The sequence below is a fragment of the Microcaecilia unicolor genome, chromosome 1 (genome assembly GCF_901765095.1).
Source record: "Microcaecilia unicolor chromosome 1, aMicUni1.1, whole genome shotgun sequence".
NCBI lineage: Eukaryota > Metazoa > Chordata > Amphibia > Gymnophiona > Siphonopidae > Microcaecilia > Microcaecilia unicolor.
In genome coordinates, this window is record NC_044031.1 from 263,158,559 (window position 1) to 263,180,419 (window position 21,861).

At 48.2% G+C, this 21,861-nt stretch overlaps 1 protein-coding gene across 1 annotated transcript in view; it reads right to left on the minus strand.

Moving 5' to 3' along the window:
- TRIM71 (tripartite motif containing 71) overlaps positions 1-21,861 on the minus strand; it is a 146,998-nt gene that overhangs the window by 19,517 nt on the left and 105,620 nt on the right. The window contains exon 2 of the mRNA XM_030190024.1: positions 6,612-6,779. Coding sequence (XP_030045884.1) covers positions 6,612-6,779 — 168 coding nt within the window. The remainder of the gene's footprint in view (positions 1-6,611; positions 6,780-21,861) is intronic.

Sequence of the window (21,861 nt, forward strand, 5' to 3'; positions counted from 1 at the left end):
AGCAAAGATGTAACATACAGATAGGTAAGAGAGTTAAGAGGAGTTAGAAAAGAAGGTGATTAATTTAAAGAAAGTTTCACATGAGGTCAGAGAGATGATTAAATATTATCTCAGCTAGGAGTAGATAAACATCCAGTGCATTGTTTCCTAATATAAATGTGTAAAATAAAAAATATTATTGCCTAATGCAGTAAGCACAATTGTAATCAAATAATATGCATGCAAAAATGTGCACAAACATGGGATAGTGTGCCGATCACCATGAAAATTTATGTCCATTCGAGTGCATCAGTCATGAGGTAGCAGCTAAACCAATACTTTGCAAAGAGATTGTACCAGGACCAGGAGAAGTGTTGCATATGCATCCATGAAGTGATTTAGTTGCATGTGGTTTTATTTTTAAATGTTAACTATTATGCACAGACATTTATCAATGACATCATGTGAATCTTTCTTTCATGTAGTTGGGGGTGATCATCGATTTTCAATTGTTCTTTCAGAGTCAGATTTCTAACGTGGTAAAGGGGGAAATTAGGATCTTACCTTGGTAATTTTCTTTCCTTTAGTCATAACAGATGAATCCATTACGAGTGGGTTGTGTCCATCAACCAGCAGGGGGAGATAGAGAGCACTGAAAAACCATAGTGCCTCATGGCCAGCTAGCTCCATCTGCCTCTTCAGTATTTGAAGCTTCCAAAGCAGTGTTACACCGCAAAGCATAATAACATGAACTTTCCTCACAGCGGATGAACGCCCCAAAACTGGAGCTATAAGTCAAAGGAGGGAATGGACTCATCTTCCTGGAGGGAATGGACTCATCCTCCTGTAACTGAACAGAAATCCTGAAGACTGTTTTCCAACTTCTCCCAATGAGGGAACATATCTACAGGAAAAACTGAACATAAAAATAACATGAATCACTGAGGGAGGGCTCATGGATTCATCTGCTATGACTAAAGGAAAGAAAATTACCAAGGTAAGAACCTAATTTTCCCTTCCTTGTCATCAAGCAGATGAATCCATTACGAGTGGGATGTATCAAAGCAATCCCTAGACAGGGTGGGAACAAGCCATACCACGCACCAGCACTTGTGCTCCAAAATGCGCGTCCCTCCTGGCAGCCACATCCAGCCTGTAATGTTGGGCGAACGAGAGCTTAGAAGCCCAAGTAGCTGCACTACATATCTCTTGAAGAGAGAGTGCTCCAGTTTCCGCCCAAGAAGAGGAAAACGCTCTTGTGGAATGTGCCTTAAAGGCTTCAGGCGGAGGCCGGCCAGATAGCAGATATGCTGAAAAGATAGCTTCTTTGAGCCAATGGGCTATAGTGGCCTTAGACGCTGGAGACCCTCTGCGCGAACCTGACAAAAGAACAAAAAGATGGTCAGAGGTCCTGAAGGCATTTGACATGCGCAGATATAGCAACAGAGCCCTTCGCACATCCAGAAGGTGCAACTGCCCATAGGCTTCTGGAAACTCCTCTTTAGAAAAGGAGGGCAGGAAAATAGGCTGGTTTAGGTGAAACGCTGAAACCACCTTAGGCATGAAGGAAGGCACCGTACACGTACCATTACTCCGGACTCTGAGAATTGCAGAAATGGGTCTCGACAGGACAGCGCCTGGAGCTCAGATACCCGTCTCGCCGATGTCACAGCCACCAAAAAGACCGTCTTTAAGGTCACATCCTTCTCCGAAGCTCGCCTAAGCAGCTCGAAGGGTGAACACTGAAGGGCCTTTAAAACTAACCCCCAGTTCCAGGCCGGACACGGAGACCGCATGGGAGGACGGAGCTGAAGCACCCCTCTAAGAAACCGTGGAAATCGCTCTTGTGGAATGTGCCTTAAAGGCTTCAGGTGGAGGCCGACCAGCCAGCAGATATGCTGAAAAAATAGCTTCCTTGAGGCAACGGGCTATAGTGGCTTTAGACTCTGGAGACCATCTGCGCGGACCTGATAACAGAACAAAAAGATGATCAAAGGTCCGAAAGGCATTTGACATGTGCAGATACTGCAACAGAGCCCTTCGCACATCTAGGAGGTGCAATTGCCCAAAGGATTCTGGAAACTCCTCTTTAGAAAAGGAGGGCAGGAAAATAGGCTGGTTTAGGTGAAACGCTGAAACCACCTTAGGCATGAAGGACGGCACAGTACGTACCATAACTACGGACTTTGAGAATTGCAGAAATGGGTCTCGACAGGACAGCGCCTGCAGCTCAGACACCCGTCTCGCCGATGCAATGGTCACCAAAAAGACTGTCTTTAGGGTCACATCCTTCTCCGAAGCTCGCCTAAGCGGCTCGAAGGGCGAACACTAAAGGGCCTTTAAAACTAACCCCAGGTTCCAGGCCAGGCATGGAGCCAAAGCACCCCTCTGAGAAACCGTGCCACATCTGGACAAGCAGCCAGAGAGAGGCCAGCGACCTTCCCTCGAAAACATGCTAAGGCTGCCACTTGAACACGCAGGGAATTATAGGCAAGGCCTTTTTGTAAACCATCCTGCAAAAAGTCAAGTATCGGCAAGAAGCCCGCATAGATGTAATCGCTTTAGCAGCACACCAAGCCTCAAACTGGCGCCAAATCCTGTCATAAGCCACGGAAGTGGAACGCTTGCGGGCCTGTAGGAGAGTGGAAATGACTTTACTGGAATAACCCTTGTCTCTCAATTGTGCCCTCTCAATTGCCATGCAATAAGACCAAAGCGGCAGGCGTCCTCCATGGTTACCGGTCCCTGTGACAACAGATTCGGTACCAGAGGTAACGGCTGGGGAGCCTCCACCAGCATCCACTGGAGGTCCGCATACCACAGCCTCCTGGGTCAATCCGGGGCGATGAGAACCACCTCTCCTTGATGTAGCCGAATCCGCAGAAGTACTCGCCCTATCAAGGGCCACAGAGGGAACACATACAGGAGGCCCTGAGGCCAGGGTTGAGCCAAGGCATCCAACCCCGCCGAGCGAGGATCTCTCCGTCTGCTGTAAAAGCATGGGACTTTGGCATTTGAACTTGTCGCCATAAGATCCATCACAGGCTTGCCCCATTTGGTACATATCTGCAGGAATACTTCGTCTGCTAGTTCCCATTCTGCTGGATCGATCTGATGCCTGCTTAGATAATCGGCTTGCACGTTGCTCTGACCTGCAATGTGAGCTGCCAACAGAAACTGAAGATGCAGCTCGGCCCAGTGGCAAATCTGTTCGGCCTGCGCGGCCAGTGCTCTGCACTGAGTGCCGCCTTGTCGATTTATGTAGGCCACTGCTGTCGTGTTGTCCAACAGAACTCTGACAGCCAATCCTTCCAGGGTCAATTGAAAGGCCAGAAGCGCCTGGAATATCGCTTTCAACTCCAAGCGATTGATGGACCACTCCGACTCCTCGGGTGTCCAGAGACCCTGGGCATGCCGTCCCCGGCAATGTGCACCCCAGCCCTTCAGGCTGGCATCTGTTACCACCAGGCACCAATCGGGGAGCGCTAGCGGCACTCCTCACCGTAGAATGCCGAGAGCCACCACTCCATACTGAGCCGGGCCGCAGGGAGCCACGTGAGTCTGCACTGATAATCCTGAGATATTGGAGACCATCGTTGAAGCAGAGAACAATGCAGAGGTCTCAGGTGCGCTCTCGCCCATGGCACCACTTCCAAAGTGGCCGTCATCGACCCCAACAGCTGGACTGTGTCCCAAGCTCGTGGGCGAGGCATCCTCAGGAGCAGACGGACCTGGTTCTGAAGCTTGCATCGCCTTTGCTCGGGTAGGAACACATACCCCGTGGCTTTGTCGAACCGGACCCCCAAATATTCTACAGATTGAGAGGGGGTCAGGTGACATTTGGCCAAACTGACGACCCAGCCCAGAGATTGAAGTACTGAGACCACTCTGGCTGTTATCTGATGACTTTCCACTGCCGAGTCCGCTCTGATGAGCCAGTCGTCTAGCTACGGGTGAACCCGGATACCCTCTCGCCTGAGAAAAGCAGCTACTACCACCATAACCTTTGAGAAGGTTCGGGGAGCTGTGTCAAGGCCAAAAGGCAAGGCCTGAAACTGGAAATGTTTTCCCATCACCGCAAACCGCAGAAACCTCTGGTGCGGGGGGCCAAATAGGAATGTGCAAGTAAGCTTCTTTCAGGTCCAGAGACATGAGAAACTCTCCTGGCTGTACCGCTGCAATGACGGAGCGCAGGGTTTCCATGTGAAAATGCCGCACTCTCAGGGACTTGACTTCTTTTAAGTCTAGGATGGGCCGAAAAGACCCTCCTCTTTGCAGCACCACAAAGTAAATGGAGTAACAGCCAGAACCGTGTTCGGCGGGAGGCACTGGTGACACCGCCCCTATGTGAATCAAGCCTTGCAAGGTCTCCTCTACCGCCGCCCTTTTGGCGGCAGAACCGCATCGGAACTCCACAAACACGTCTCTCACCGGGGCATTGAATTCTATTCTGTAGCCATCTCTGATCAGATCCAAAACCCACTGATCTGAGGAAATCTTGGCCCACTCCTCGTGAAAGAAGGAAAGTTGTTCTCCTATAACAGGGAGCGAGGAGAGGGCTGGCGCACCATCATTGAGAGGGTCCCCCTTGAACTCCAGGCCTTGAGCCAGCTGCTTTGGAACGTTTGGCCGAGCGAAAGGAGTTCCTCTGCTGAAAACGGGCACGAGAAGTAAATCCAGCAGAACGCCCCGGGCAGTACCTTCGAGCTTCACAGAAGCGAGGTCTGTAAGAGGAGGGAACCGCCTGACCCTTGGAGGAAGGCCGTGGCCTTTCCTTGGGTAAGCGCTAGGGTTTAGCATCCCCCAGGCCTTTAACAATGTTCTCCAGCTCCTCACCAAATAGGAGCAGGCCTTGAAAGGGCAACTTCACCAACCTTTGCTTAGAGGCCATGTTAGCCGCCCAATGCCGTAGCCACAACAGGTGGCGAGCCGCTACCGCTACAGCCATCTGCTTAGCCGAAACTCTGACGCGATCATAAAGGGCATCAGCCAAGAAAGACAAGGCCGACTCCATCCACAGTGCCACCTCCATAAGGGGCTCCGCTCCATCTCCGGGCTGTTCCACTGCCTGTTGCAACCAAGCGAGGCAGGCTCGGGCAGCGTAACAGCTGCAACCAGACGCCCGTAAGGATAGGCCTGAAATCTCAAAGGACCGCTTTATAGCTGATTCAAGGCGTCGGTCCTGCATGTCCTTCAGGGCAACTCCTCCTTCAACTGGAAGGGTAGTTCTCTTTGTCACAGCCGTGACTAGGGCATCCACTTTAGGCACAGCTAGGCGCACCAAATGCTCCTCACTTAGAGGGTATAATTGCCCCATAGCCCTGGCAACTTTCAAAGGCCCCTCGGGGTCAGCCCATTGAGCCGAAATAAGCTCTTGGATGGAGTCATGCAAAGGAAAGGCTCGAGCAGGCTTCTTAGTACTTGGCAGAGGAGACTTCAGCACTCGCAGGATCTTCAATAGAGAGGGCCTGCAATGCATTAGAAATAAGCACTGGCAGCTCATCGCGGTGGAAAATCCTCACTGCGGAAGGATCATCCGGATCCAATGGCAATCCCGCACCTTCCTCTGGCTCTCCAGACCACGAGGGCCTGCCAGACCCCTCAGACTCCTCACATCCCGACCATGGGGGGGGGGGGGGGGGGGGGGGGGCAACAGTGCAAGAGGCAATTTTTTTCCACTCCGGACGGAGGATCAGTAGCATGGGAAAGGCAGTGAAAGGGCGAACCTATGTGCCTGCTTCCACAGCGTGGGCAAAGATAGGGACAGGGCTAGCCTATGTGTCTACATCCACATCGGGGGCCGGGAAAGGGCATACCTATGTGCCTTCAAAGTGGGCACCACCAGCCACAACTCCCCTGCTACAACTGGCAACAGCACAGGAGCCACCCCAGGCAGATTTTCTGAAGGAGCTGAATAAGCTGCGTCCACCCTGCTGGGGAGATAGAGAATACTGAAGAGGCGGATGGAGTTAGCTGGCCATGAGGCACTATGGTTTTTCAGTGCTCTCTATCTCCCCCTGCTGGTTGATGGACACAACCCACTCGCTCGTAATGGATTCATCTGCTTGATGACAAGGAAAAGGCTTCTTCAGGGGCCGAAGTGCTTCTGAAACTAATCCATCCTTAACCGTTATGCTTCAAAAGTTGATGGATTAGTTTCAGAAGCACTTCGGCCCCTGAAGAAGCCTTATATAGAGTGAAATTGAGAGCCTCGTTGGGCAATTTGCAAGCTAAGTGTCTTCATTTATACTCTAGTTACAAAAATGTTTTGAAAATGAAAAAAGAAATGAAAAAATTAAGAAATTTACTTAAAATAAGTGGAGATTTTTTGACCCATGATAATATCGGAGTTTATAAAGTGGCGGTACAAAGAAATTACTCTTGCTGCTGTGCAGACTTTTGAGGTCTTTTTTTTCCATCATCAATAATAATATAAAACTCTAAAAACAATTTAAGTGTGCCACAAAATTTGAAACTAAATAAATACATTGAGAAGCACTGCTCACTATATAACCAGTTGAGTCTCAAGCAGTTCACACTTAAGACAACAAACTTTCTGGGGAAAGATTCCTCATTCGAGGTTGGTCCCATGGTTACTGCAGCATGCAAATATTTGTGGGGAAAAAAATCACCTGAATTGCCTGGCGCCCTTGCTGAGCATCTGCTAAGAGTTCAATGGTGAGGGCCCGTGAGTCCTGAAGAGCATCCTGGAGGTAGATAAAGCTGTGGCCAGTGTGGCGACCCATGGTGCACTCCCGGCAAATAGGGACAGAGCATGTATCACAGTAAAAGTGCAGCACCTGGAGATGAGCAAAAACAGAGAAACAGACATAAACCAGCTACATAGGAATACAACATTGACAAAGTACATAACATGGTGCTCAGAGAAGATTCCATGAAGAAGCAATCAAGAGTCAAATCACATGGAAACTTTACTCTCTTCTTTGCCGAACCACATGCAGAACAATCAGGAGAGATGGGCATCCTCGGCCGATAATCGAAAAAAGAAAGGCGTTTTTAGAGCGAATTTGGGTCACTTTTTTGGACCCTTTTGTTTTTTTCACGAACAAGTCCCAAAAAAGTGCTCTAAATGACCAGATAACCACCGGAGGGCATCGGGGATGACCACCCCTGACTCCCCCAGTGGTCACTAACTCCCTCCCACCCAAAAAAAATAACTTTAAAAACTTTTTTTTCCAGCCTGTATGCCAGCCTCAAATGTCATACCCAGCTCCATCACAGCAGTATGCAGGTCCCTGGAGCAGTTGTTAGTGGGTGCAGTGGACTTCAGCCAGGTGGACCCAGGCCCATCCCCCCCCTACCTATTACACTTGTGGTGGTAAATGGGAGCCCTCCAAACCGCCCCCAAAACCCACTGTACCCACATGTAGATGCCCCCCTTCAGCCATAAGTGATATGGTAATGGTGTAGAGTTGTGGGCAGTGGGTTTTGGGGGGGGATTTGGGGGGGCTCAGCACCCAAGGGAAGGGAGCTATGGACTTCAGAGGTAGTTAACTTTTTTTTTTTTGTTACAAGTGCCCCTAGGGTGCCCGGTTGGTGTCTTGGCATGTGAGGGGGACCAGTGCACTACGAATCCTGGCCCCTCCCACGACCCAATGCCTTGGATTTGTTCGTTTTTGAGCTGGATGCCTTCAGTTTCCATTATCACTGAAAAACGAAACCGCCCACCTCAAATCCGCACAAATCCGATGCATTTGGCTGGCACAAACCGTATTATCGGAAAAAAGATGGATGCCCATTTTTTCCGAAAATACGGTTTGTCCCACCCCTTCACATACCCGTTCTCGGAGATAGACGCCCATGGAGATGGGCGTTCGATTATGCCCCTCTATGTGGGCCTTGTCTCCATCTAGGGTCATTTCTTGCTCATCTACATTCCATAGCAATATGGCAAAACATTATTTGCAATGCACTTTCCCAGCTCTGGGAATGCAACTGAAAAAAAAAAAAATTCAAGCAGTAGCAGTTTGCAGTTAAAGGGGCCCACAAGCCCCGTGTTGCAGCCCCTCCCCTTCAGACAGATATCAAATCCCTGCTAGGCCAATAATCTGCTTAATCCTGCCACCACACTTCAAGGCTCATATTTAAAAAGATGCTGGGTGGGGGGAGGTAGTCTCTGCCCATGATGCAAAAAGAGTGCCCCACCCCAAATTCCAGGCTTATCCCATAATTGGAAGTCCTGTAGGGGGCAGAAGAGGGAATCACTCCTGGTCCCTACAGGATTTGCTACTCAGAGTTAAGTTTGGGGCTGGTGGAGATAAACCTAAGGAAGCACCCTTAGTTTGCCCTAAAAGGGGCAGGAATTAGCAGGGGGCCTTTCATTTTTCTTTTACCTTTAAACCATGGGGTAAGTCAGAGTGGTTAAAATGGGCCACTAATACAGAACCAGTGGCTCCTTTAAAACCACTGCCATGAGAAACACTTTGAAGGACGTGCAAAATATACAATTCACGTCTTAATTAGGTGCAGGTTCCCCTCCCTTTTCTCAAAACCAGGAACGCAAAGCCTTTTTCATGAAACCTGTTTTTTTTCTTCAAGCATAACAGTACTAAATAGCTCTTTTGAAAAATCTTCCAACCCTGTATGTGCGTAAATCATGCTACATGGATAATTTTAGCTACACTAGGATGAGGTACTCTTTGATGAGGGGTTTGGAAATATGCCTACACTTTTGAATTTTCCAAAGTACCCCAATTAGTTTACTCACAAAATGTACCCACACAAAAAAAGGGGCTGCAGAAGTGCTGGAAAAGTGAATAAATGCCTAAGTACATTTCTATAGGAAACCAGTTGCAGAATATGTACCATATATACATTGATTCAATGAAAAATACTGATTAAGCAATTGCACTTTTCAAACTGTCCTCCCTTCACATCGTTTTTCCCAATCACAAATGCACAGAAAGCCAACACAGATATAGGTACACACATACAAGGAGAAATTAGGTCTTACCTGATAATTTTCTTTCCATTAGTTCTTCACACTATTCCAGGACAAGTGGGTAGTTATGTCCATCGACCAGCAGGTGGAGATAGAGAATACAGAACTGAGCACCACTACATAGTTCCCTGCTAGCAGCTCAGCATCCGTCCTCAAGCAAGGAAGAAAACACACCCAATCAGGAGCATGGTCAGCAATCAACATATCCATTCCCAAGAACCATTCAAAGATAAGGCCCTGGAAAACAGGATATAAAGACAGTACATAGAGCCACCAACAAAGGTGTCGCATCACGGGAGGGCTCCTGGAATAGTGTGAAGAACTAATGGAAAGAAAATTATCAGGTAAGACCTAATTTCTCCTTCCATTACGTTCATTCCCACTATTCCAGGACAAGTGGGATGTTAAAAAGCTATCCTGAGGGTGGGAAGCCGAATCTGCCATACGCAGAACCGATGCCCCAAACGTAGCTGCTGCCTGAGCGGCACCAGCCATTCTACCATACTTACTGAAGGTATGCAGCGAAGTGAATGCCGGTGACCTACAGATAGCCACCAGAGAAGACAACGAAGCCTCCGCCCAAGACGTCCAGGAGAGAGAGCCTTCAACCTGAGAAGTGCCTCCCAGGATACAGGCTGAGACCACAGCCACCCTCACCCACTGGGCAAAGAAAGAAAGCCTTGGGCAACGTGAGACACCCCCCCCCCCCCCGCTGTTTATCAAACAGCCCAATAGGACCAAACGAATGGCAAAAAACATCGGGAACCGTGAAATGCAAGAATGCCCTGCTAAGACCAGAAGCTTTCAAAAACCAGACCACTGACTATGTAAAAAGACCAACAAACACTAAGGCAAGAAGCATGGTACTGCCCCAAGTGAGACCCCTGCTTCCGAAAAATGGATAAAGGGACCTTCCAAGAGAGAAAGAGACTTAAGTTGCGAGAAGCAACAGGTTGACAGAAACACCTCAAAGAACACTGTGGACAAAGAGAGAACTAGACAGGTGCTTTAGCCAACTAAGCCATGGTGCCACAGAATGAGGGCCACCTATCAACAGGCTCAAACGGGGAGTGCTGAAGAACCCGAAGGACCAGAAAAAGAACTCAGTCCAGAAGGAGCAGCTAACGAAGACTCCTGCAAGCAGCCCTGAAAGCAAGCCAGGACCCCCACTGGACCTACAGCACTAGTCCCATGAATTTCCCTCCTGCCAAAAAGACAGAAAGTGGCCCAGAGAGGATGCAACGGCGACCCAAAACCTCTCAGCACACCAGACTTAGAAACACACTCTGGCAGACGCCGATGAGGAAGAGCGCTTCCCAGCCCAAAGCAGGGAAGCCACCACTGAACGCGAATAACCTTTCTTCCTCAGCCGAGCCCTCTCCAGGGCCAGGCCGCAGGAACAAAGGAAAGGGAGGACGGAACCTCCATGGCCACTAGGCCCCAACAGAAAGACCTCAACACCGAGGGAATCACAATGGCTCCCCAACCAGGAGCCTCATGAGATCTGCATACCATGGAAGCCATGACCAGGCTGGAGACCAGGATCACCCTGCCCCAAAGGTCTGCCACTCTCCCCCATAGCCGGCCTAAAATCGGCATGGGGGAAGGCATACGGAGGTCTCTCGCTCAGATACAACCGTGACAGGGCGAATAGATCCCTAGAGTCCTATGCCTGGCGGTGGCTGAAGCACTGAGGAACCTAGACATAGGACTAGGCCACTAGCTGAAAATGGCTCGACCAACCGCTCCTTCTGCTGGAAACCAGAGTGTACCGACTGAGCAAGTCTGTCTCCATATTGAGGGACCCCGCAAGCCAGCCAAAGGCACAAAGTCTCACTGCCCTGTCCATTAACAAGCTGGACTCCCCCGCCAGCAGACTGCTAGGAGTCTCCCCCCCCCCCCCCCCCCCGCTGCGAGGTGAAAAAAGTCAACTGCCGCAGGCAAGACTGAAAAGCCCAACATTGGGGCAAAGGCCTCCAGAGCTCGGCTCACTGCACGCAGCTCCAGAGGATAGAGGACCAATATCCTCCTTGGAGACCAAGAGCCCTGCACCAAGGAACCCCAGCAAAGGGCACTCTCCAGCCCAAGAAGCTGGTATCCATAGACACCAACTCCCAAAGCAGGCTCGAGGAGGACCTTCCCAGGGTCAACAACTGGGGAAGCAGCAACCCCCTCATGCACTGAGAGCAAAAGAGCCAGATGCCGCCGCCCTCTGAAACCTGAGACCAGCAGCTGAGCAGCCCCCCTAAAGCAGCCGCATGAGAGAAGAAGGAACCCCTTCCGTGGCCACTGCCATAGATCTAAGGATCTGCACGAAATACCAGGCCTGTGGCTGGTGACAAAGCAGGAGCGAGAAACTTGGAAGCTAACAAAGCGTTGTCTCTCTGAAGAAACACTCAAGCTCATCAGGAATAAAAGTTGGCATGCTGGCTCCAGCCTGCTCCTGTTGAAATTAAACACCCAAACCAGGCAAAAAACTGGGAGTGAACCAGCGCTGAAGGGGTCTCTAAGGCTAGGCAAGAAGAGACCTGGAGTCATCCAGGTACAGGAGAACACAAAAACCTGCGTCTCCACAGAAAGACCACCACTATGAGCATGACCTCAAAAAGGGTCCTCGGGTCCAAATGAACCAACTGGCAGGGTCCAGAACAGAAATGAACTGCAAAGACAGCTCGTAGCGGGAAAGAGAAGTATGCCTCCCTGAGATCGAGAGCGGAGAGAAACTTTCTCTCCCAAATGGAGGCGATCAGAGACCTCAGGGCCGCCATCCGAAAATGGATACCTGTGGATCCCTTGAGATCCAGAATGGGTTGCACTGTTCCCGTCTTCCTGGGAACCCCAAAAAGGATGGAGTACTGACCCAAACTGCGCTCGGCAGGAAGGACAGGAACAATGGCCCAAAAGGATAGCAGCACCTCCACTGCTCTTCCGCTCTGAGTAGACAGAGGCCCCCTCTGAAAAGGAGACTGCAAGAAGAGAGGGACTACCAGAGGGGAGAACGCCAGCCAGACACCAGCACCCCAAAAATCCAGCACCTAAGCTGAGGAGAAGGTAGTCCACACATCCCGAAATGCACGAAAGCGGCTCCATGTCGGCCCAGATAGGCCAGCCAGCCAGGCCACCCAAGAATGGCTGGGAGACAGCAGCCACTCACCCCGAGTGCCTTGCTGGTTCCTGGTTTCCCATCCCCTAGAAGGGAGAATGCCAAGCTGGAAACCAAGCCCTCTGGCCAAAATTCTGAGGACCAGGCCTACCCTTAGTGCTGACACGAAACCAAGCACTTGCCGAGCCCACTGGGCGGTCCACGAACGAGAAACGTCCCCTGGCAAATGCTGGAGCCCAACTCACCGAGCTCCTGAACCAAATCGCTGAGGGTGTACCCAAAGAGAAAAGGTGCCCCAAAGTGGAAACCTGACCACGCAGGCCTTGGAGGTGGCAACCACTGCCTACAGCCGCAGGCAGAACTGACAGCTTGTGGTGAACGCCATAGACATACCCTAGGCCAAAGCCCGAGGAATGTCATACACAGCGTCTACCAGACAAGCAAAACGTACCTCCAAACCAGGCAGCCCGGGGACTGCCCCAGGAAACAGACTGCTGCTGCCACTGCAAACAGGCCCATGCCGCAGCCCTCAACCCAAGACAGCCCGCAGCGGGAAAGACAAAGGGCTACCAATAGAAGCCTGCAGCTCCTAATGCAAGCACCTCCAAGACGGGCTACAAGGTCCGATTCAGCTTACCATCTAGCAGATTCCGCGAGGCAATGCCACCAGCAACCAAGGGAAAATTCAAGGTGACTGCAGACACAGAGTCCAATGTAGGGAACGGAGCTGCTCCTTCTCCCTCTCCCTGCACTAAAGAAGTGGGCAATGGTTCTCCCAACCTGCAGGCCTGAGTCAAGTGCACTTGTACATTGTGGTAAACAGGCCCGAATGACCATTACATGGGGAACACCTTGGACAAGCCCCTGAGGCCCTACACTAGGCTAGCCGCCCAACTCTCCTCCAGAGAACCCCAAGGGTTTCGCTATGGGAAGAGCTGCTAGTGCCACCGAAAACAGTGAGCCGAACTCCCCCCGCTGAAACAGACCGAGCACCTAAGGGTCATTCCCCTCTCCCAGAGGGGGCTCACCCTCCACCAAGGGCTCTGACAGAGGAGACCCCATAGAGCAGCCCAACTGCAGCAAAACAAAACGAAGACTCCACGTGTTGTCCGCTGCAAACTCCTGGGAGCCGGCAGGGGAAACCCCATCCCCTGTCCCCCAGGAGATGCTAGGGCCACTGGAGAAGGGACTACTTGCACCAACCCAAAGTCTGGCAGAGCAAGAGAACAAGCCCAGAAGGGTAGGCTCTCAGTCCCCCCCCCCCCACCCGAAGAGATCCCCACTGCTACAGCTGTCTGCACAGGCCCTCAACTGGCAGAGAACAAAATGGCTGCCATTCCCGCCTCCCTCTGAGGCGAAGCACCGAGACGCTGTACTGGGGACCAGAGCTACAAGAAACGCATTGCTGCGACTGAGGGCGCTCTGTGTGCGTGAGCCCTGACTCAACCCCTCCACTCGGGAACCAGACTGCACATAGTGCAGCAGCCCGAGGAGGAACCCCGCCTGCTGCAAGACGGGCAGCTCCCTGCACTCCCAGCGGGGGCTACCATGAACGAAGATTGTCGCAGCGCGGGAAAGCATGTGGCGCACCGCGCTACACACTCGCTTATCTTTCGTGCGTTTTTTTTTTTTAACCGGAGCACAGCACATAAACCATAAAGCTCTTTTTTTTTGTGAGCACTGACACAAATCGCTCCCAAGGACGTCCTGAGGCCCAAAGCACAGCAGAGAACACACTACCCCGGGTCCATGCTCCCAGAGGACACAGCTACCCTCCTGTGACGGCAGGGCACAGCACCACCGGCCCGCCAAACTCACTGCCTTTGCAGCTGCCTGCTTGTGCTTCTCTCCTCTCCAACAGCTCCAGAGCAGCAGTAAAATGTGCTCGTTAAATTACTGCTGCTCTGAAGCTGTGAATCCCCCGGAATACTAATGAGCTCATTTTATCACATTTGCATGGGGTTCTAGGTGGATGCTAATGGCACAAGTTAGAGCCACAGAAAAATCCTTTGTGCATTACTAGCTTACATCACTTGCTTTAGACTGGCTAGAACCAGTCTAAAGCAAACGTTAATAGCACGCTAAGCTTTGTGCATTTGGCCCTCAATGAAATTGAGATATACTGAGCTATATACTCTTTAGGAAACTTTGCCTGATAGTACATTTCCACAATAGAGAGACTCCCAACAGACTGAGTTCTGGTTGCTATCCATATCGCAAAAAAGATATAGTGGAATTAGAAAAGGTTCAAAGAAGAGCGACCAAATGCAACTGCTTGACCTGGGGTTGGTAGCATAGAACGTTGCCACGATTTGGATTTCTGCCGGGTACTTGTGACCTGGCTTGGCCTCTGTTGGAAACAGGATACTGGGCTAGATGAATCATTAGTCTGACCCAGTATGGATACTCTTACGTTCTTATGGAATACAATTTTAAACAAAAGAACACATTTCACCCCACATGATGGACAAAATAATAAACTAGACAACTACATAGAAAGTCTTAGACTTAGGGTGAAATCAGAACTTTCCAGCAAACAAAAGAAAATTCTGTACAATCTCTCTCCACCAGAACGAGCTGCCATTAAAAAAAAATCTACAAAGTAATCAAAACATTGTCATCAAACCTGCAGACAACAGAGGGTCTGTAGTGATTATGGACATACAAAAATATATTGAAGGAGGACACAGACAGCAATTAGACAACACATACTATAGGAAACTGACTTGAGGAACACACACAGGAGTATACAAAACAGTTGAAAAATCTTATCAAAACACTCCCCAAGCAAGTACAAACACAGTTAAAGAAACTCATACCAAACCACCCTTCTTTGGTCACATTCTATCCAAAATCCATAAACCTGGAAACCCTGGCAGACCTATCATACCTGGTGTGTTGGCACACTCACAGAGGAAATATAGCTGCATGTGACAAATTCCTAAAAACATCCACCCCGGATCACCAACACACACTAGAAACTATTACAAAATTAATCAAATTCATTCTAACTCACAACTATTTCCATTTCAATAATTACATTTTATCTGCAAATCATGGGCACTGCTATGGGCAGCAGGATGGCACCACAATATGCAAACCTTTTCATGATAGAACCGGAGGAGACATTCTTAAATACATATCCAACTAAACCCCTAAAATACTACTGATAAACTGATGTCATTTTTATGATTTGGACGGAGGAAGAAAGGGAAATGAAAAGGGAACTGGGACTCAATATACCGCCTTTCTGTGGTTTTGGCAACTACATTCACAACAGTTTACATAGTATATACAGGTACTTACTTATACCTGGCATAATGGAGGGTTAAGTGACTTGCCCAGAGTCACAAGGAGATGCAGTGGAAATCGAACCCAGTTCCTCAGGATCAAAGTCCATTGCACTCTCAAAAAAAACAATTTTACAGTTCTTTCAATGAATAACATCCCTCAAATTCAAAATTGATTACTCCAACAAAAAATTCAACTTTCTAGACCCCACAGTCTCTATCAACAATCCTATATAATAATTTCCAACTCCAACGTTCTGAAGCTGACTCCCCGTGGCACTGATGGGTTCGTAGACTCCGTATGGTTCGTGCTGCCTGTAACCATCTCACTGACCTGCCCTCGCGTCAAAACATTATGACGTCGATGGCTGAACACAGAGGGAAGGGGACGCAGCACAGTTGCCAGGCAAAGCAACGCAACGTCACAAACATGAGGGACCTATCACAGACAGAAGAACTGAACGCCAGCAGCACAAGGCACAAACCAACTGACACCTGGCTGACACAGCCCATGACTGTGGACCTGGACCCCACCGTCTCCCCTCTCACTCCCGAGTCGCCGCTGGACCCGCTGTTCTCTCCCTAGCCCGAGTCACCGCTGGAACCCGTCCCCTGCCCAGAGCCCAACTCACTCACTCTCCTCCCCGATGAACACTCCCCACAGCCGCACGCAAGCCGTCCCACCAACCTCCCTCTCCTCAACCCGTCCCCCGCCCAGAGCCCCCCTCACCCACCCTCCTTCCCGATGGACACTCCCCGCAGCAGAACGCAAGCTGTCCCGTCAACCTCCCTCTCCTCTCCCAGTTCGGACCCCGCCCTCCCCCTCCTCCCCCCGAACGACTCCCTCCCAAGTCACCATTGGGCCCCCCCACCCTCTTTCCCCTCCCGTCCCGATGCTGCCGGCCGCCGTAACCCTGACGAGGTAAGTCAAGATGACTCCTAAAATTCGTAGGGAGGGGGGACGCCCCTGGAACTGGGAGGGAGGGAGGGGGGGCCCCTGGCACACACACACTCTCGCACATTCACTCTCTCTCTCTCTCACACGCACATTCACTCTCTCTCACACACGCACACACTCTCTCTCTCTCACACACACACACTCTCTCTCACACACACACACACACACACACACACTCTCTCTCTCTCTCTCACACAGTCACTCTCACACACACTCTCTCAAACATACACACTCCGAGGAAAACCTTGCTAGCGCCCGTTTCATTTGTGTCAGAAACAGGTCTTTTTTTTTTTTTTTTTTACTAGTAGTTATATAAAAACATCTATATACAAGAAACCAACTGACTGATGCAGCTGCCTCCACAAATGTAGCTTCCACCCTTCACATAAAACAAAATCTATTATACACAACCAAGCCACAAGATAACACCACATCTGTTCTGACCCTGAACGCAGAGATAAATACTACTACTACTACTATTTAGCATTTCTATAGCTGAAAACCCTGACTGAATCCTTCAAACAACCCCAAAATAATCTCCAAGAAGATTGCCTTTTCCCTTAAAACATCCAGAGAAAACTTACTACAATACAAAAGAAAATCACAGTGTACCTTGTAGTGAGAAACAATCCACAGCTAGAAAAACTGAGAAGAATCATAAAAGATCTACAGCCAATACTCCAGGAGGATGAATTACTGAAAGAGATATTCCCAGCTCCAACTACACTGGCCTTCTGACAACCACCAAATCCGAAACAAAAATAGTGAAAACAAAACTCCCAATATAAACTGAAAAAGAGAATGACACAAGTCTCTGCAAGATATCGAGTTACAAACTGTACCAAAACATGTCACAGGACCTCACACTCGCTCACATGGGGGGAAAAAAAAAATCAGCATGAGGGGATCCTACAGGCTCTTCCTCAAATGTATATTATTCAATGCAAAAAATGTGAAAAAGGATAGTATGTTGGAGAGATAGGCCAAATGTTTAAGATGAGATTGAATCTATACATAACACCACATCAGAAACTATAATGCTGCTAACCAAGTTCACACCTCTGTAGGACAGTATTTTGCCAGATCAGAAGCACTGCACTAATGACTTCATGGTGAGAATACTAAGGAAATTTTAAAATCATCCAGGAACATAAAACCTTTGAAGTTAAAATGATGAAATATTTGGCACCCATCAGATAGGACTTAACAAATATCTGGGTTTCCTATCACATTATAAACCATAACATTATACTGCTTTGTCACCCTCTGATCACCCATCCATCTTGTCCCTGTTTCTCATTCCCCCTCCCCACCTACCCCTACCTTACCCATGAGATGGTCATTGGTATGCTTTTATGTTTCACAGATATATTCTGATATATGTCATCATTTGCTCATGTCTGATCCAAAGGAGGGTTACCTTCGAAAGCTCATCAAAAAATGTATTTAGTCCAATAAAAAAGGCATCTTTCTTTTCTTTGTCTTGCTTTATTTCTGTTTATTACCTTTAAAAGTGGACTAACACAGCTACCCTACCACTTTACCCAAGCTACGGATGTGAAAGTATATTGATGCATTTGGAATCTCTAAAATCCAACAGAAAAGCACACATTGGTTAGCAAGGGAGGCACAGAGAAGTGAAGGTACTAATATGGGCACCCTGATATAATAGCCTGGACAGAACAGCCACAACAAAACAGCCTTGTAAGAAAATAGCTCCTGGCCACTGTTTGGATACTGGGCTAGATGGACCATTGGTCTGACCCAGTATGGCTACTCTTATGTTCTTATAATTCCCCAGACTCACCACTAGACACTTCAGAACTAAATATAAATAACTTGTGGTAGAGGTATTTTTTTTAAAGGGAAGAATAAAAATTGTATTCAAATTTAAACATTAAGGGCTCGATACTGTAAGCTGCTCACAGCCACAAGCTGAATTGACTCCAGACATTTGATAATCGTGTCACATCCAGCCTCTGGCATTGAATATCTATGCTAGCGCAGCAACCCAGAAGTTAAATGCTGCTGAATATCAGTAGCCGGCCAGTTCAGTGGGTATGCACAGGGGCAGAATCTGAGCAGAGCTCACAGTAAAAGTTAATGGATTATCTACATGTGTACATGTATAAAGTATGAGTGCCTTCACTTACACCAGCTCTGGAGCAGGTATAAGCAATCATGCCTGCGTTCCACACATTCTTTGCCCCATTCGCTAGTATTTTATAACGATGGCTACTGTGTTATAAAATTGCACCTCTCCATGGCTCCCTGTTATTAAATTACCCTCTATTTGTGATTTGATTGGTTGCGGATATCAGTCATTAAACAAGCATGCTGGGGCCCCGGTAATTTTTGGCTCCAATGTCATGGTAGGGGTGACTGACCTCTCTCAACCCCCTCTAGCTCCAGGTCCAATGTTCTCTCTGTATCTGACCCCCTGCCCCCCCCCCCCCCACCACCTTAAAGCATTTCTCTGTACAAGGCAGTGGCAGCAATTCACACAGGCTGTCTGCCATCGAGCCCAGAGGCTACTCTGTTGCGTCCCACCCTGTTATGACCTAACTTCCTGCTTGCGCAAGGGTAGAATGCAGCACAGAGCAGGCTCTAGGTTTGGTGTTAGACGGACTGTGCAAAACACTATCGCTGCTGTGTACACAAACACTTAAGGTGGAGAGGGTGTTGTACAAGGGGAGCACTGGACCTGGGGCCAGAGAGGAAAGAGATATTGGCTCCAAAGGAGCGGAGAGGAGGGGAGAGCGAGAGAGAGAACGACAATGGAAGCGAAGGAAGCCAGATGGAGAGATGTTGGACCTGGGTCCAGAGAGAGCGAGAGAGACTGAACAATTTTATTTATAGGGATTTATTTACCACCTTTATGAAGAGATTCATACAAGGTGGAGTACAGAAGGTATAGTTTAACAAAACACAATTTTGTTACCATAATAGTAAAATAACCAAGTATAAACATAAATACAATGAATGAGGTAAACTTGAAAATAATAAACTGAAACCTAATAATAACTACCATGAGACAGTATCAAAAATATACACATTTAACAGCACTGGAATTCATTGATTGGAAAGATGCATTTATCCAACTGTACTATTGCTATACAGAAAATAATGTTCACAGTGCACTCCCACCTTCCGGCAACTGCTCTGTCAGCATTACCCTGGTAAGGACCAACACTTGCAAAACTGTAAAGACAGGAGGTACTAATTACATGTGAATTAGGAAAAACAGAATTCCTGCTCAATGTTCCACTGCAATGACCTGTGCAAAATGCCAGGAGGGTTTTGCTTGTTGTTGCGCTCTTTTTAATGTTTGTTTTGTTCTTTTTAATATACTGCTTTCATTTGTATTGTAGGTCACCTCAATTAAGGCAACTCCGAATTATCACCTCATTAATCTTCTCCAGTACTTCCTCACATAAAGGTCTATATGTACAATTCTCATCAGCCAGCACTGGGTCTGGATACATTTTCATGTTGGCATATAGCTGGTTTCTCTCACTAGACTCTATCCCACCATGGATCCCTGCAGCTGGGCCCCAATGCAAAGTTCGACATGTGCTTCTGAAAATACCTTTCAAAAAGCCACAGCACCACCTGGCATCTTCACGTTATTGGCTTACCTATTTCTCTGTTCTACCTTTTTCCAGGAGAGCCTGCTGCTAGATTGCGCTTTGGCTGATGGGAAGGAGTCGAGTGGGAAGAAAGAAGAGATGTTGGACCCAGGAACAGAGGGGAGGGAATGAGGACAGGAAGAGAGGTTGGACAGTGACTTGGTGGAAGGGAGAGAGTGCGAAGAGAGAAGGAGAGATGCTGGACCTGAGGGAGGAAGGGAAGGGGTGTATGTGGAATGAGAAGAGAGGGGCATGAGGACAGCAAGAGTGGGGGCAGCAGAGAGACTAAGAACAGAAGAGGGGTGATTAATGAAAATTTATGAGACAGGAAAAAAGGATGGTGGACATGGAGGTAAATTCTACCTGGCAGAAGAAATATTAAATGGGCAGGAGAAAGACCCTGGAAAGAAAGAGTGGGAAAGAAAGAGGCAGAAGAGAGGCACTGGTCCCAAAACAAAATGGAAAAAAAACCCCTCAATGCTCAGACAACAAAGATAGAAAAAAAAAGTATTTTATTCTGTATTTATTAGTACATATCAACTTTGGAAAATGTGTATATCCAATATTTTGCATTTCAGGTTTCAGAAAGCTCAAATCTGGAATTCCACCCAAAATATTTGAGGAGTCTTGACGTACAGAGTACTTCTATGGCAGTGGTGGAAAACCTGCAGTCTTTTGTGGCTTCTCAAGTGGCCTGATAGAATATAAAATGGTATAATACAGAAATAAACTTCTTTTCTTTTGATGAAATGTTCACAGCACAAATATCAAGCACTGCAGCCTTCATGCTCCTGTGCTGCTGAAGGCCCTACTCTCCTACCCCCCTCTGTTGCAGAATGGAGCAGGACATGACACTTCATACTGTTTTTAAATCTGCTGTTGCTGTGCTTGAGCACAGGAGATATGAAAGATACACCAGGCCATAGCGCAGGTCGGGGAGAAGGATATTTTTTTAACTGCAACATGTTAAAATTTTAATATGTATATCAAGCCTCAATAAATTTTCACTAATCTAGGAGCCAGTCTAAGACCTTTCTCGCTTCTCCTTTCCCACTCTTCCAACATTGTCCCCAGTGAAGTTTAGGGAAGTGGGGAGGGAGGTTTGGAATTCCCTCTCAGATTTGCAGTACCTCTTTTAGAAATTGACTTAAGATTTATTTATTTTTTTCTATTTTGTGCCTGTGGGCAAAGAAATTTATCAGTTTCTTAAGGTGCCTCTGCTAATCAGTTGCAGATTGAAAGTCTCTTTTCCCAAAGCATGCTGTCAACCCTGTGACAGCACCCTCTAGAATAGGTAAGGGTAAGGCATAATTACCTCTGTTTCAATTATCACATCCCCCCAGTCTCTCTCTTGTGCCCCTCCCCAGCCTCCCCCAGTCTCTCATGTGCCCCTCCCCAGCCTCCCCCCAGTCTGTCTCTTGTGCCCCTCCCCATGCCTTTACTCTTTACAGTGCTGCTCTGCACAGTGATCAGGCACTGCATATACTTGAGCCAAGTGGTACAGGAAGTTGAGGAAGTCTCATGGTTTCAAGTCCCAGGAGACTTCCTGAACCCCCTGCACTGCATGGCTCACATATATGCAGAGCTTGATCTAGGGGCGGGGTGGAGAGAAGCAGTTACAGGTAGCGCTACATTAGAGAGAGAGAGAGAGAGGAAAAAAAAAAAAAAAAAAAAGATATCGGGTGTATGAAATCCCAGGCATCAGGATAAAATTTCTAGGCGCCATGGCAACCTGGTACCTGTCAAGCCCCAATATATATTATATTTTCAATATCTGAATTAAGTTAAACTGCAATTATACCAACTATATTTCTCCAGATCCTTTACATTTTCAGTTATTAAATATGTAATTAAATATGCAAGTGCAGAATGCAATTATTGGTTATTATTATTTTAGATTTTGCTCACACCTTTTTCAGTAGTAGCTCAAGGTGATTTAC